Source organism: Protomyctophum parallelum, assembly GCF_964188405.1.
Source record: "Protomyctophum parallelum genome assembly, chromosome: 13".
In the NCBI taxonomy this organism is placed as follows: Eukaryota; Metazoa; Chordata; class Actinopteri; order Myctophiformes; family Myctophidae; genus Protomyctophum; species Protomyctophum parallelum.
Genome location: NC_139708.1, coordinates 14,815,464 through 14,830,521, shown reverse-complemented (window position 1 = coordinate 14,830,521; position 15,058 = coordinate 14,815,464). Strand labels below are relative to the sequence as shown.

General features: G+C 45.8%; 1 protein-coding gene across 2 annotated transcripts in view; it reads right to left on the bottom strand.

The window, feature by feature from the left end:
* Positions 1-247: 247 nt before the first annotated feature.
* Positions 248-15,058, bottom strand: part of LOC310868410 (xylosyltransferase 1-like) — a 50,828-nt gene continuing 36,017 nt past the window's right edge. For both annotated transcript variants that reach the window (XM_083778852.1, XM_083778853.1), the window contains exons 8-11: positions 13,303-13,571; positions 9,266-9,461; positions 7,814-8,150; positions 248-2,754 (exon numbers count right to left, since the gene is read on the bottom strand). In XM_083778852.1, the coding sequence (XP_083634978.1) occupies positions 2,432-2,754; positions 7,814-8,150; positions 9,266-9,461; positions 13,303-13,571 (1,125 nt within the window). In that variant the 3' untranslated portion in view covers positions 248-2,431. The remainder of the gene's footprint in view (positions 2,755-7,813; positions 8,151-9,265; positions 9,462-13,302; positions 13,572-15,058) is intronic.

Below are 15,058 nucleotides of genomic sequence, written 5' to 3'. Positions count from 1 at the left end.
GGTAGCATCACTACTGATTGACAAGAGCTATATATCAAAACGCAATGTATACTCGGCTCCAACAGGCTTTCTGTTAGACTAGCTCAACAGTCAGACTTTCAACACTTGCACAGGTGGAGGACCCAGGGGGAGATCCTGGCCAGGACATGAATGTTATGGATTCCACATTTTCCGATTTCAACCCATTAAGACCAGATTCTACAAATGCCTTCGAAATCAGTAGTTCTCAAGATTTTTCAAAAATGTTCAAAAACTAAATAGCAGATGTATCTCTGTGAGCATGTATCGTATCTGCTATTTTTTAATAGCCAACGGAAAGCTAAAATCTAAAACAACACAGATGCTTTCCCTTCCTGTCTTAATGGGTTGATTAAATACTGAATTTTCTAAAACCAATGTTTTGCCACAGTTTTGGGTCGCGGACCCATTCTTCATGGGTCCCGAGTAAACATCCCTTTGTTCCCCGTTTACTACACATTTCTTTTAAAAAATATTATTTCATAAGATTTTAAAAATAAATACATTAAACAATGAATTATTACATAAATTAAAATAAATGTAATTCTTTTCAGAATAATTTCCTCAATAAAAAAAACCACAAACTTAAATAGCCTACATTTCATAAATGTAAAAATATTTTCACTAGTCTCAAGCCAAATTTTTGCGGTCTAAACTTGTCCTGTAAAACACTCTTAAGTTATCATGTTTAACATTGTTCTTGCATTCAATGTCTTGAATATTGTTTTGGCACAAGGTTTGAGGGCAGTCAACATACAGTAGCTGCTATCAGTTAGTGGGAAGTCATGTCCAAGTTGCATGTACAATACTGCAAATCACATCTGACTTGTACTACACCATTCTTACTGTATGTCAAAAAAGAAAACCTACTCAATTAAAAAGGAGAAAGGAATGAATAGAAATGCACTGAAATAGAAGTAAATTGCGCACTTTAGCAGTAACACCAGGGTGCAGAACATAAAACAGAAGGTGGGATGTTTTTAGAATGCCATTTAGAAACACCACAGGGATGAAAATAAATGACCAGAGTGACATGGAATTAAAGATGGGACAAGACCATGCAGGGAGGTGAAATCCATCCCTAGCATGAATTACACCCTGGGTAACCCCTAAAAAGCAGCATCACTGAAAACATCCACAAGTGCACTGTGAGTAACTACTACCCAGTATACAGATCGTCTCTGTCGGTTGGAAACCTCTTATGTCCAAATCTGTTACTTTCTGTTTTTAAAATTAAAAAAAAGTAGCAGATCAAACGTTTCGAGCTTGTAGATCTGCTACTTGTTATGCTTTTGTGTGACACTGTGTGATCAAGTAGGGTGAAAAACCATAAAAAGTTAGAATATGGAGATAAGAGGTTTCGGCTCGACAGCAACGATATCCACTAAGTTTGACTTGTCTTGTGCTTTCAGATCGATCAGTGTCGACAAAGACAGGAGGAGACAGTGTTCAAAACATTGAGAAGCACACAGAAACAGATACACTAAGGTGTACAATGAGGAAATGACAAAACTATTAAAGGAGCCTTTACAAATAAAGGCGTCTGGTTTTTACAAAAACAAATGTCGTCCGCTGCACCAAAAAAACAGCATATTAAAAATTAGTCACTGACTAAAATGAACAAAGAAACTCTATTTAAATTCATATAAACTTCTGAATAAATAGCTGACTTAGCACTGTGCGCTTCCACACGCATGACCACTCTGACAGTGCAGAGGAGAGAGAGAGAGAAGGTCAGAGGAGGAGAGGGAACGAAATCTGTCCGGATCTCCAGCACTGCTGATTTCCCACGCACTTCAAGTCTCAGGGCTCTCTGAAGGACTCATACATGGCACAGAAGAAATAGACGCAAGCTTACGCACGCACGCACACACCAATCCAATAGCATCCAAGAATCTTCCTCGTCCTCTTCGACCTCTGTCCTCATAGTCGCGTCCATACCTCTTCTGTTTTTTTTTAACTCTTATCTTTAACTTCACTCTTTAAATAAATAAATAGCCCATCACACAAACAATACATCCATCAATACGCAGTCACTGTGTCCAATCTGTTCTCCATTTTTATCCATCCATCCATCTCTCTGTCTATCTCTCTATCCACCTGTCCACCTCTCCGTCCAGGAGTCTACCTCTCGATCCATCCAGCCACCTCTCCACCTCTCAATCTATCCATCCATTCACCTTTCCACCTCTCAATCTATCCATCCATTCACCTCTACACCTCTCAATCTATCCATCCATTCACCTCTACACCTCTCAATCTATCCATCCATTCACCTCTCCACCTCTCAATCTATCCATCCATTCACCTCTACACCTCTCAATCTATCCATCCATTCACCTCTCAACCTCTCAATCTATCCATCCATCCATCCATCCATCCTTCAGGCTGGCCCTGTCCTTGTGTCCGTTCGCTACCTAATGCGCCCGTTCTCCGCGGGTGTCGTCAGTTCAGACTTGGGATCGGGTCCCAGGGAGCTCCAGGACGTGAGGTGACAGCGTTGCATGATGGGACAGGCGCTGGGGCCCACAGAGCACACGTCGGCGGGCGCCCAGCGGCCCTCCAGGAGTCGGTCCAGCCAACGGCGCAGCGGGGCGCCCGTCAGGCCGGCGTTGGCCTCCGCCTCCTCCACAGCGCCCAGGCTGACGGGCAGGCGCAGCACCGGGTTGAGGCCGTGGAAGCTCTGCTCCATGTAGGAGTTCCGGGCCGGTCCACCGTGGAGCCGCCGCGCCTCTTCTGGACAGGAGAGAAGAGGGGAGGAGAGCAGGGGTCATCCATATGTGTCCGTACACAGGCTAAATGTGTCCGTGACAAGATTTGTTCTTGTCCGTGGCAAATGATTTATTAAATGTTTTACACACCATTTGGAATGTTCTTATTTTGATCATTACATCCAATTACTGAATGTCAAGTCTCCAGGTTTTCTTCAGAATATTCATGACATGACACTATGGCACATTAGGAGTCCACTAGCACAGCATTTATCAAATGTTTTATTTGCAAGGACCCCCTTACAGCAAGATCGTTTCACGTTAAAACTAGATCCTATACCTGCATAGCTTATTTTATTTAACTTTTAACGTGAAAACACATCCTATTGAACATAATGGACGACTATCTTGCAGTATGGCTCATGTGCACAATTCAATCCTGTTTTTGGGCTGGCACTGTGTGTATTCCCTATGAGGAATCCTGAAATGTACCCGAAGGCGGGGTTGGCGAAAGGGCCTTTCTGTGTGGAGTTTGCATGTTCTCCCCGTGTCCCCTAGGGTAGATACCCTCACAAAAACATGCAGTAATCCTGGTCACTAAACTGCCTCCCCCTGGCCAGCCGGGGCGCCTGATGGAGGGGAAAGGAACTGGTTGGAATAACGTGTTCCTTCCACGCGCTACGTCCAACCAGGGAAACTCCCCCCTGTCAGGTGTAAAGGAGCAACTTGGACACTCAAGCATGAAGGCAGCATGAGTTAAGTCCGTTGCTCTCCCCAGGTTGGCGGAGGGTGTGTAGAGCCCAGGATCACATTAAAAAAGTTTTGGAATATAATAAACACCATAAACAAAATAACACCATAAACAAAATACTACTGCCCTTCCCACTCACCTCAGCATGGGAAATTATGTCCTAACTAATGAAAAAGAAATATGTACAGCTTTTAATAACCACTTTGCTGCTCCGGGCCACTTATTTGACAACTTGCTCATGAGAAATGCCACCTCTGCTGACAATTTGCACATAGGAAATACTGCTGCTGCTGCTGCTGTCTCCATTAGAGATAGCTTTCTGTCTGCCTCAGAAACTCCTTTTTCTTTTACCCCTTTTAACACCAGTGAGGTATTTCATGCTCTTTCCACCAAACACCCAAATAAATCAGTTGGGGAGGACAATCTGGACCCTTTCCTTCTGAGGGCCTCCACTCCCTTAATTACAGAACAAATCTGCTATATTTTCAATTTGTCCATTTCATCTGGTATTATTCCCAGAGCCTGGAAAACGGCTCATGTGGTTCCCCTGCACAAAGGACAAGATAAAAATGACCCAAATAATTATCGTCCAATTTCCAAGTTATCATGTCTTGCTAAAATTCTTGAATCCCTTGTAAATAAGCAACTTAAAGTGTTCTTACATAATAATTCAGTTTTGAGTCCTTACCAATCTGGTTTCCGGGCCAAACATAGTACAGTAACTGCCACGACATTAGTTTGAAATGATATTGCCTCAGCATTGGATAACAAGCTATTTTGTGCTGCACTATTTGTAGACCTATCGAAAGCTTTCGATACCGTGGACCATACATTGCTTTTAGAAAGATTATGTCATATTGGTTTTGATCCTATTGCCTGTACATGGTTTAAAAATTACCTCTCTGAGAGTCATCAATGTGTTAAAGTTGGAACTGTAAAATCAGAGTTCCTCCATATATCTAAAAGAGTACCCCAATGCTCGATTTTGGGTCCCATACTGTTTATTATATATATTAACAATATTGTAAATACATTACAGACCTGTAATGTACATTTATATGCTGATGATACGATCTTATATTGTTTCTCAGACTCTGTGGAGAAATCTACTCATATGTTGCAACTTGCCTTTGATGTTTTCCAGAAATCATTGCTGGATTTAAAACTGGTTTTAAATGCAGAGAAGACCAAACTTATGTTTTTTACAAAGAAATTAGCTTTAAATGAAAATTATCCTCAGCTATACACCTCTAATGGCACCACCATTGAACGAGTACCTTTTTATAAATACCTCGGGATCTGGCTAGACGAGAAACTTACTTTTAAAACACACATTGAAATTTTAACAAAGAAATTGCGAATGAAGCTTGGCTTTTTTTTACCGAAACAGATCCTGCTTTCCTTGGCCTACCAGAAAAAGACTAATTGAAGCACTTTTCATCTCCGCTCTGGACTACGGGGACATTATATACAGAAACGCATCAGCTACCACACTTAAAATCTTGGACCCAGTTTATCATTCTGCCCTCAGATTTATAACAGGCGACAGCTATAACACTCATCATTACATACTATATAATAAGGTTGGTTGGCCCTCCCTTGCGACAAGAAGAGACCAACATTGGTTTTTATTTATATATAAAGCTCTAATTGGGAACTTACCTTCTTATTTAAATTCTCTTTTAAAATGGAAAACCATTTCTTATCATACACGCTCCCAAGAATATTTGATGCTTGAGACCATACATGCCTCCACTACATCTGGAAAGTCTGCCTTCAAGTGCGCTGCCCCACACACTTGGAACACCTTACAGACTTCACTAAAATACAGCTCTCTTCCTTCTCTATATCGCTTTCATCTTGACATATCAACGCTGGTAAATATCAACTGTACCTGTTTTAATTGTTCCCTTATTATTATTATTATTATTATTACCAGTAATATTTTACTCTATTTATCTATGTTTTGTTTTCTTGTTGTTTTCTTGTTTTATGTTATGTTACATTGTAACTGTACTTTGTTGATGTGTTGTAATCTCGGCACCACTGAAAAATAGGGTCCCAGCCCTCAGTGTGTTCTCCGAGAACTAAATAAAGGTTGAAATGAAAATGAAAATGAAAGATGATTGACACAGGGGTGAAAAATGGGTTACAAAATCGTGGGATAAAAAAAAAATATATAAAAAAGGAATCCTGAAATGTGTATGTCGCTGTATAGCAGAAAAACACTGTGGCGTAATTTGTCATAGCACTGCATAGAAGTCTGAATTGTGTTTTATTCTGTTCTGTTGTGACCGGATTCTGTATAACGTAAGTACTCAAACCAATTTACTTTTATTGTCTTTGGTATTGTCAGCACATGTGTTCCTTCACATACAAGAACAGAGGCGTGGTATGCACAAGTGTTAGTATTCGCACCTACGCACGCACGCACACACACACACACACACACTCTCTCTCTCTCTCTCCCTCCTCTTCCTCCCTTTCTCCTCCATCTCTCCTCTACTCTTTGTCATCCTGACCATTACATCTCTCATTAGGCACCGAGCCAACAACAAGGATGACATTGTGTGTGTGTGTGTGTGTGTGTGTGTGTGTGTGTGTGTTACTTGCATCCTTGGAAAGACCAAACGTGCTGAAAGATGAAAATGACATTACAGTATGTAGATACAGCTAATAAATCAAGCTATCCAGCCAGCCTTTATTACCTTAAAGGGATAGTTCACCCAAAAAAAATATTTTTCTATCAATTACTCAGCCTTGAATTAATGGACATTGTTTAGTTTTTGTCACATTCCTAAGCCTAATGAAACTCTGATAGGAGACATAAGAGTCTCCATTGAGTCTCCTGCCCTTTAAACCCTATACAGTATATGTTGCTGTACAACGTCTAGTGACGATACGCCATGTTGTGAGCTTGTAGATCAGCAATTTTGGTTGATTTCGGTCAGTTTCCGCCTGTGGCGACAGGCCCAAAATAGGGATGCCAGAAAGTAGTTAATATGTCACCTCATAAAGTTCACACACCTGTTGACTCTACACTCAACTCAGGGGAGACTCATTCAGATAGAGGTGACCTACTGTGTGTGTGTGTGTGTGTGTGTGTGTGTGTGTGTGCGTGCGTGCATGCTAGTAGTGAGTGACTGAATGACTGGATCCTATGACTTTATATATATATATCAATGTTGTTGACAGCTGAGACGGCATGGCCTCTGAAGTGTGTGTGTGTGTGTGTGTGTGTGTGTGTGTGTGTGTGTGTGTGCGCGTGTGTGTGTGTGTAATTCTAGTCTTAGACATAGCTTCCCCTAACCCTCTACGGGTGTATGGTTCCAACAGGTGTCAGTAGCGGACACAAGCACGCCGCTTGATATCACTATCCAAGGTCAAGGCCAAGGTCGCAGCCGCTTGGGTCTTTGGAGTCAAAGTTCACAACACAGGCAGCCTTTCACTTTTCCGTGTGTGATCCCCCCACACCCCCAAACCGCGTTCTTATTCAATTTGTGTTCTCTTTGCTTTCAAGAATTGTGCGTGTGTGTGGTGTGTGTGTGTGTGTGTGTGTGCGTGTGTGTGTGAGCTCCTTTAGATACATTAGCTCCAGTCCCTCTCAGTCCCCCTCTGTGACTTTCACATTAGTCAACATGAGCTAGTTGAGTTAGCCTCATTAGCCTGTTAACCCCAAACATTGTCCCCATTTGGGACAACCACACACACACAGACACACACACTCTCTATCTCTCTCTCTCCAACGAGAGAGCGACAGAGCACCAGAAATGTTTTTTCACCTTCAAAATAAAAGTACAGAATGAAAAGACCGTGGCAGAGGCGAAATTATAAATGAATTAATACCTGGCAGGGAATATATTAACATACTAAAATACAGTTCCGGATTGCAGCTTTATTAAAACTATAATGAGTGCCTACTGCCTAGCAGCAAAATCACCTTTTATGTGAAAACGTTTCCAGATCAACGGGTGTAAAGCATATCCTGCCCCAGCCTGTGTGATTCCTGGTCTCGAGGGGCGGGTGCCGGTCGAAAACAGCTGGTGGATCCTATTGGTTCACTGATCTGAGTGCCCGCCCCCGCCCACCTCCTCCCCGCCCAGTAGAAAACAGCGGAGAACGATTGGAGAACGAAAGCCTGGTGACGCGAGGTTAGCGGAGAACACTGACGTCATCAAATTTGTTATTGGTTAGCGAAATACAAGTTGGGTCCCAATTCCTATACCAGATTTTCCAATGGGTTTCCCCAGGCTTCCGAATGTGAACAAAAATAAAAGCTGGGGTACCAAGGCTACTGAAAGGGTGATCTCTCTCTCTCTCTCTCTCTCCTCACCTGGGCCCAGGGGCTGCTGGCGGTGATACTCCAGCGGCGCCACCACGAAGGTGGTCTGCCCCAGCGGGTTCCAGTGGTGCAGCACGCGCAGCGTCCACACGCCGGGCCGCAGAGGCAGGCTGAGCGGCGGCCGGTAGTGCGTGTACTCTGCGCCGGCGTCCACCAGGATGTCGTAGGTGGCGGCGATGACGTTGGTGGGGTCCACCCACACCACGGTGGCCGTCAGGTTGCCCGTCCCACGGCTCCAGCGCTGCACAGCGGCCGGCTCGTCCTCGGGCCCCAGCAGCCCGCCCCAGTTCCGCAGGATGCGCTCTTTGGGGTCCCAGTCCGTCCCAACCTATGGGTGACAGACAGAGAGAGAGAGAGAGAGAGAGGTGTGAATGTAACAATCGTTAGGGCAGAAACATCTTATCCCCATATGTTAGCATTTTGTGTTTCTTTAGTTTGTCTTTGTAAATTGGCGCCCTACTTGATCATACTAAAGCGTCCCATGAAAGCATCAGGAGTAGCAGATCCACAAGCTCGGGAAAGAAAAACATGTCGCTTCGTGACTCGTTTTGAACTTGTCGATCTGCTACTCTTGTTGATTTGAAATGGAAGCCTGAAAAGTAACAGTTTTGGACATATGAGATTTCCACCTTAGAGACGCTATATGAAAGTGTAATACACAGATGCTTATTTCCTGATGGACTTCCATTAGGAGGAGTAAAACCAGCTGGCAGGACGATCATTCTGACACATGGCTCAGATGCTGGAGCCTTCAGACCAGTATGTAACCCCCGCCCCCCCCCCCCCCCCCCCTCGCCCAAAAGAAAAACAAATAAAGAAACGAGCACACCAAAACACTCATTGCCTCCTCTTTTTTTCACTCTTTCTTCTGTTTTTACCTTAACAACATTAAATATGACCATTGTGTGTACCTCTTGTTCACTGTGTTGACTACATTTTGCATGCATGTATGTTTCTATTGATTGTTCTTGTAGTACACAGTCAACGCTTCAGTATTCAATTTATCCATTTATTAACACTGAATGGAACTAAATGGACTTGTAAGGGTTCAAACGAACGCTGTAGGATCCGAACGCCATTAGGAAGGCAACAACAACGTCATTAGAAAAGTGTGTATTTACTCTAAAGTAAATAAAAAGATATACATTGCCCCGAATACATTTCCGATGCCTGTGTCAGGGACAAAGACACTCACGACTAAAATGTTGTTTAGAGAACTATCCCGCCCGAAAAATGTAAGTGGCAAAGTGAGTTTAACATCGTTTAATGCAATCATGACGTTTCTGTTTGGATCAAGTCCAGAAAGTCGTTTTTTTGCCACTCAGTAGGCGTTCGCGCAAACTTCCGAGTATGATGACGATGTCACACACATACCCTCTATAGTGTGAAAAATCTATAATTACATTAAAATAATCAGTTTGTTTAACTGTTAAAGATTCAGACCTGTATGTGCTGCAGTCTGTTGTTTGGGTTGGGGGGCGTGGCCAGGCTGAAGTGGTCTTTGGGCGACGCCCACGTCTCCAGGGTCTCCAGTTGGCTGGTTGCTAGGTTACTGGCATGGTGACGGACCAGGTAGCCCTGGAACTGGTCAGACAGGAAGTAGAGGTGGACCGCCACGGGGTGACCCACCGCCATGTACCTGAATACACGCACACACACACACACACACACACACACACACACACACAAGCGCACGCACACACACGCACACACACACACACACAAGCAAACAAACAGGAAGTTGAGTTTAAAGGAGAATTCCATGCTAGAATGCTTTCTTACCTTTCTTTGTAGTTGTTACGTCCCCACCAAAGAGGTCCAGGTGTTTTTTTGTGCAAAAACTCCTTATTGGCTATTTTCCCTACCATAAGCCCTCAATGAATTGCATTGCATTGAATGGGAATTGAATGGGGCTATGGGGTGTTATGCTAGTTCGCTTATTTCCATCGAAAGTACGGAATTCTCCTTTAAGAGGATGCTTCTTGATTGTGAATAAATCCCAAATAAGACACACACAGCTATGTGTTGATTGGCTGACGTCAATGGCCTCAAGATGAAAACAAAATCTTCTATCCTGTGCCCACTGTCAAAAAACATAAAAACACATCAACCCCAACACGCGCGCACACACGCGCACACACACACACACACACACACACACACACACACACACACACACACACACACACACACACACACACACACACACTCTCTCTCTCTCTCTCTCTCTCTCTCTCTAGCTATGAGTCCCCACCCAAACAGCAACAAGTAGTTCCTTGTGCCCGGTGTGGGTCTCCACCCCACATGCACGCACGCACTTACACACGCAAACACACGCGGGTGGAAATAGCCAGCCTGCCTGGACACTGAGGCCTGTTTGTACCCCAGAACAAGCTAACTTTATCTGTGTATTTAATTTGGCATGCACGTGCACTCATGCACGCGCACACATGCACACTCACGCACGCACATGCACACGCACGCACACGCACGCACGCACGCACGCACGCGCACGCACACACACACACACACACACACACACACACACACACACACACACACACACACACACACACACACACACACACACACACACACACACACACACACACACACACACAGGGGCGCTGCTGAGGCCCATTGGAAAGACACATACAGTACACATTCCATCACCTCCATGCCGGTTGGGGGTTGCGAAATCACAAGAAGCAGTTACTGTACACATGGTGTGGTGCTCTGCTAGAGGGGAACTGTCACAGTCCAGGCATAAGTGGTGTATATCGTCTCCGTCGGGTGGAAAACTCGTATGTCCAAAACTGTATCTGCTACTTTTAATGCTTTAGAGTGACGCTGAAGTATGATCAAGTAGGGCGTTCATTTATAATGATAAAAAAAACCACGTAAAGTTTGAATTATGCAGATAGGAGGTTTCTGCCCGACAGCAACGATATACGTCTAGAATGCCTTCTACTTTGAAGGATGAGGGGAGGACATCACCACTGCTTTGGGGGACGTCGGGGTGCTACTGTGGTAAAGACAAGGATGAGGGGAGGACATCACCACTGCTTTGGGGGGCGTCGGGGTGCTACTGTGCTAAAGACAAGGATGAGGGGAGGACGTTACCACTGCTTTGGGGGACGGCGGGGTGCTACTGTGGTAAAGACAAGGATGAGGGGAGGACATCACCACTGCTTTGGGGGACGTCGGGGTGCTACTGTGGTAAAGACAAGGATGAGGGGAGGACATCACCACTGCTTTGGGGGACGTCGGGGTGCTACTGTGGTAAAGACAAGGATGAGGGGAGGACGTCACCACTGCTTTGGGGGCGTCGGGGTGCTACTGCTACTGTGGTAAAGACAAGGATGAGGGGAGGACATCACCACTGCTTTGGGGGGCGTCGGGGTGCTACTGTGGTAAAGACAAGGATGAGGGGAGGACATCACCACTGCTTTGGGGGGCGTCGGGGTGCTACTGTGGTAAAGACAAGGATGAGGGGAGGACGTCACCACTGCTTTGGGGGGCGTCGGGGTGCTACTGTGGTAAAGACAAGGATGAGGGGAGGACATCACCACTGCTTTGGGGGCGTCGGGGTGCTACTGTGGTAAAGACAAGGATGAGGAGAGGACATCACCACTGCTTTGGGGGGCGTCGGGGTGCTACTGTGGTAAAGACAAGGATGAGGGGAGGACATCACCACTGCTTTGGGGGCGTCGGGGTGCTACTGTGGTAAAGACAAGGATGAGGGGAGGACATCACCACTGCTTTGGGGGGCGTCGGGGTGCTACTGTGGTAAAGACAAGGATGAGGGGAGGACATCACCACTGCTTTGGGGGGCGTCGGGGGGCTACTGTGCTAAAGACAAATCCCATCCCGTCTCACTCTTTGTTTTTGGCTTTTTGCCTTCATTGATAAGTGAAGACGGAGAGAAGGGGAGAGACGTGCAGCAAAGGTCGTCATGAACGGGACTCAAACATGCGACTCGCTGTCAGGCCAGAGCCTATATGTGGCATGCGCCTGGACCGCTAGGCCGTTGACTTTTCACTCCCGTCCCAATCCTGGGATTAATACAAATTGTAATCCCATCCCACGGGAATCCCACAGGTCCCACAGGAAGGAATCCCACGGGACCCGTGGGAATACCGAAAGAAATGTCATCCTCTACTTAGCACCACGTTTTGAGCTTTCTGTCCGACAGCAACAAAGTCATTTCCCTACTAGTGACTCCTACAAGTTGGCAACAGGGTGTGTCACTGAGAGGAATTGCGTGTTCCTCTGCATGCGTTACACCCTCCCAATGAGAACTGTCAGTTGAACAGAGGCGACTTCATGTGTCGGAGCAGACGTGCTCATCTAGATTACACCCTCCCATGTGACCATCTGTAGCTGTAAGGGGGAAACAGCTAAATTGGGAGGAAAAGGGACAAATAAACCACCAATGCTTTTCAGCAGTGCTTTCCTTATAGGAGGGCTTTATGGTGGGTTTTTTCTCTCCACTTGAGCACCCTGGGGGACTTTCTGCTCCAGTAAAAAGGTCCTATAGAATGGATTCACCAAGTTTAGAAAATGTTTGTCTATGAAAACCCAGCCGTTCTCAGAGGAAAAAGCTTCAGATTTTGCACAAGATTACAGCATGAAGGCTCATTATGCTCATAACATTGTTTTGGATGTTCTCAGACAAATATAATTAGACTATTACAAAAAACTATGGAATGGATGAAAGAAAACATACAAATACTACTGTGGGGAAGTGGAACTGGCTTAGGGGGCGGGGCACGTCACCTCCTGAACGATGAAGTTGTTTGTTCGACACGCTCCCAGAACGTCTTTGAAGAGCTCGGTAGTGAGGCTGATGAGTACCTCGTGGCTTTATTTGTTGTACACATGTACTGTACACATGTACTGGAGGATGACTTATGTAATTAGGGGAGGAGATCGACTCACTTACAGTCAGTTAATACGCACGCACGCTGCACGCACGCACTACACACGCACGCTGCACGCACTACACACGCACGCACGCTGCACGCACGCACTACACACACACGCTCTACAACACACACACACACACACACACACACACACACACACACACACACACACACACACACACACACACACACACACACACACACACACACACACACACACACACACACACACACACACACACACACACACACACACACACACACACACACACACAGACTGGCATCCTCATCTTAGGAACCTGTCATGGAAAACTGCAGTAAACACTTTCCACTGTGTGGATATATAATTATTATATATTCCTCATTATAGATTACTCTCCATATTTAAGACACTGTACATAATTCTGTATAAGGCATATGGATTGACTGTCCATATTTACACACACTACTTTTTATGTATACGCTTTCCTATACCTTTATGTTCATTTATATACCTGTCAACAGCTCATACAACATGATAATGGGAACCAGTGCTCAACGTTGCATATATACCTGCAGCTCTTGTCCTGTGGGTGACCCTGCAGGGAGTTGGAGGCCCGTGCCAGGCCCATGCGTGCGAAGGCGTGGTGGTGGCTGAGCAGGGCGTCTGATAGGCTGGCGGAGCCGTCCGTCTCCTGCTCGTAGGCGTTCTCCCAGTAGGCCTGCAGGCCCGGCGTGCCCTGAGGGAGCCCCCCGAACAGGAAGGAGTCCAGCTGGTTCACGATCTCCTGGCTGACGCTGGCCTCGAACTTCCGGGCGAAGAAGGTGGGCCGGGACGCTTGCTGTTGAGAGGGAAGCGGCGGCGGCAGGTTAAGAAGCCGCTTTGTGCCCACAGAAAACATTTTATATGTCTTGTCCAAATTGTCCAGAGTGCCACACACGCACTGATGGAGACCTCTGCTCAATGATCATGGGCGTGTCTCTCCAACCCTGTCGTCAAAGGAAAGTGACATTGATGAGAGGGGCACTTCGCTCCTAAAATGTAAAAAATGTTCAGCTTTAAGGTGACCAGAGCGCTCCACCAAAACATTAGATTAGGACAGCACGTCACAGCAGCCCTTGAGGGGATTCCAGGGAGTTCCCTAGATAAATTATTTATAGTTTGGAACCAAATGGACGCTCACGGATCTGTAACTCTGAGAGCGTAACGAATGGAACCAAGTTCTCAGCGTTCAAATGAACACTCAGGATGTCTGTGTGTTAGCAACTCCGATCCATCAGAGCAGCAGGGGGCTCCCGCCTGGTCCATGCACCTTGACAACCATTGTTAGACGCTACGACGTGTTGAGAGGTGTGCAAAGGGACACTGCATTCTGCAGAACAGCGGTTGTTCCCTCCTCCGGCAAACTCTTTCCACATGGAAGGGCCCAATTTTGTGTGACAATTCACCCGTGGACCATTTTCTCATCCTCAGAGTTCAGTTGAACATTGTAAATCCACAGGTGGTCTTAACCGCTCGATAACATCAGTGAAGCATAATGTGCATGAAATGAAATTATTTCATCATTTATTAGTGATCTGTTTAATATCACACACAGACACACACACACACAGAAACATGCGCATGCATGCACACGCACACGCACACACACACACACACACACACACACACACACACACACACACACACACACACACAGGTGTGCGTGCATGTGTGTGTTTGTGTGCGTGTGTGGGCACGTGTGTGTAGTGAAAAACCCTGATTCAAATCTCACACAAATCTTAGGAGTGAGACGCAGGTTACTACGGCAACCAGAGAAAATGCCATGGCAACCTCCTCGGAATGCACACACACGCACGTGTGTGTGCGCACAACGCACAACACACACACACACACACACACACACACACACACACACACACACACACACACACACACACACACACACACACACACACACACACACACACAGGCCCTCTGTCTGGAGCAGCAAGAGACTGACACCATGCCTATCAAAGGAAAGGAGAAGATTTCTCCCTGTGAGGAACTCAAATCCACAGCCTTCATCTGAAATCCTTGTGAGGATGGAGGGCGCAGGTTGATGACATCACCAGAAGAAGGGTGTGGCTGCACCACAGCGGTTTGTGGGCCACGGTAGGACTTAACCAAGGCAACCCCAAGATAATCACTGCCCTCACAACTACACAGGCTGTGTGAGCCTTCAGTTGATGTGTTTATATACTGTGTATATAGATACCGATACTGTATGTATGTAAACCCCAATTTATGCTTTGTCACACACCAAAAATAACTGATCCGCAACATCAC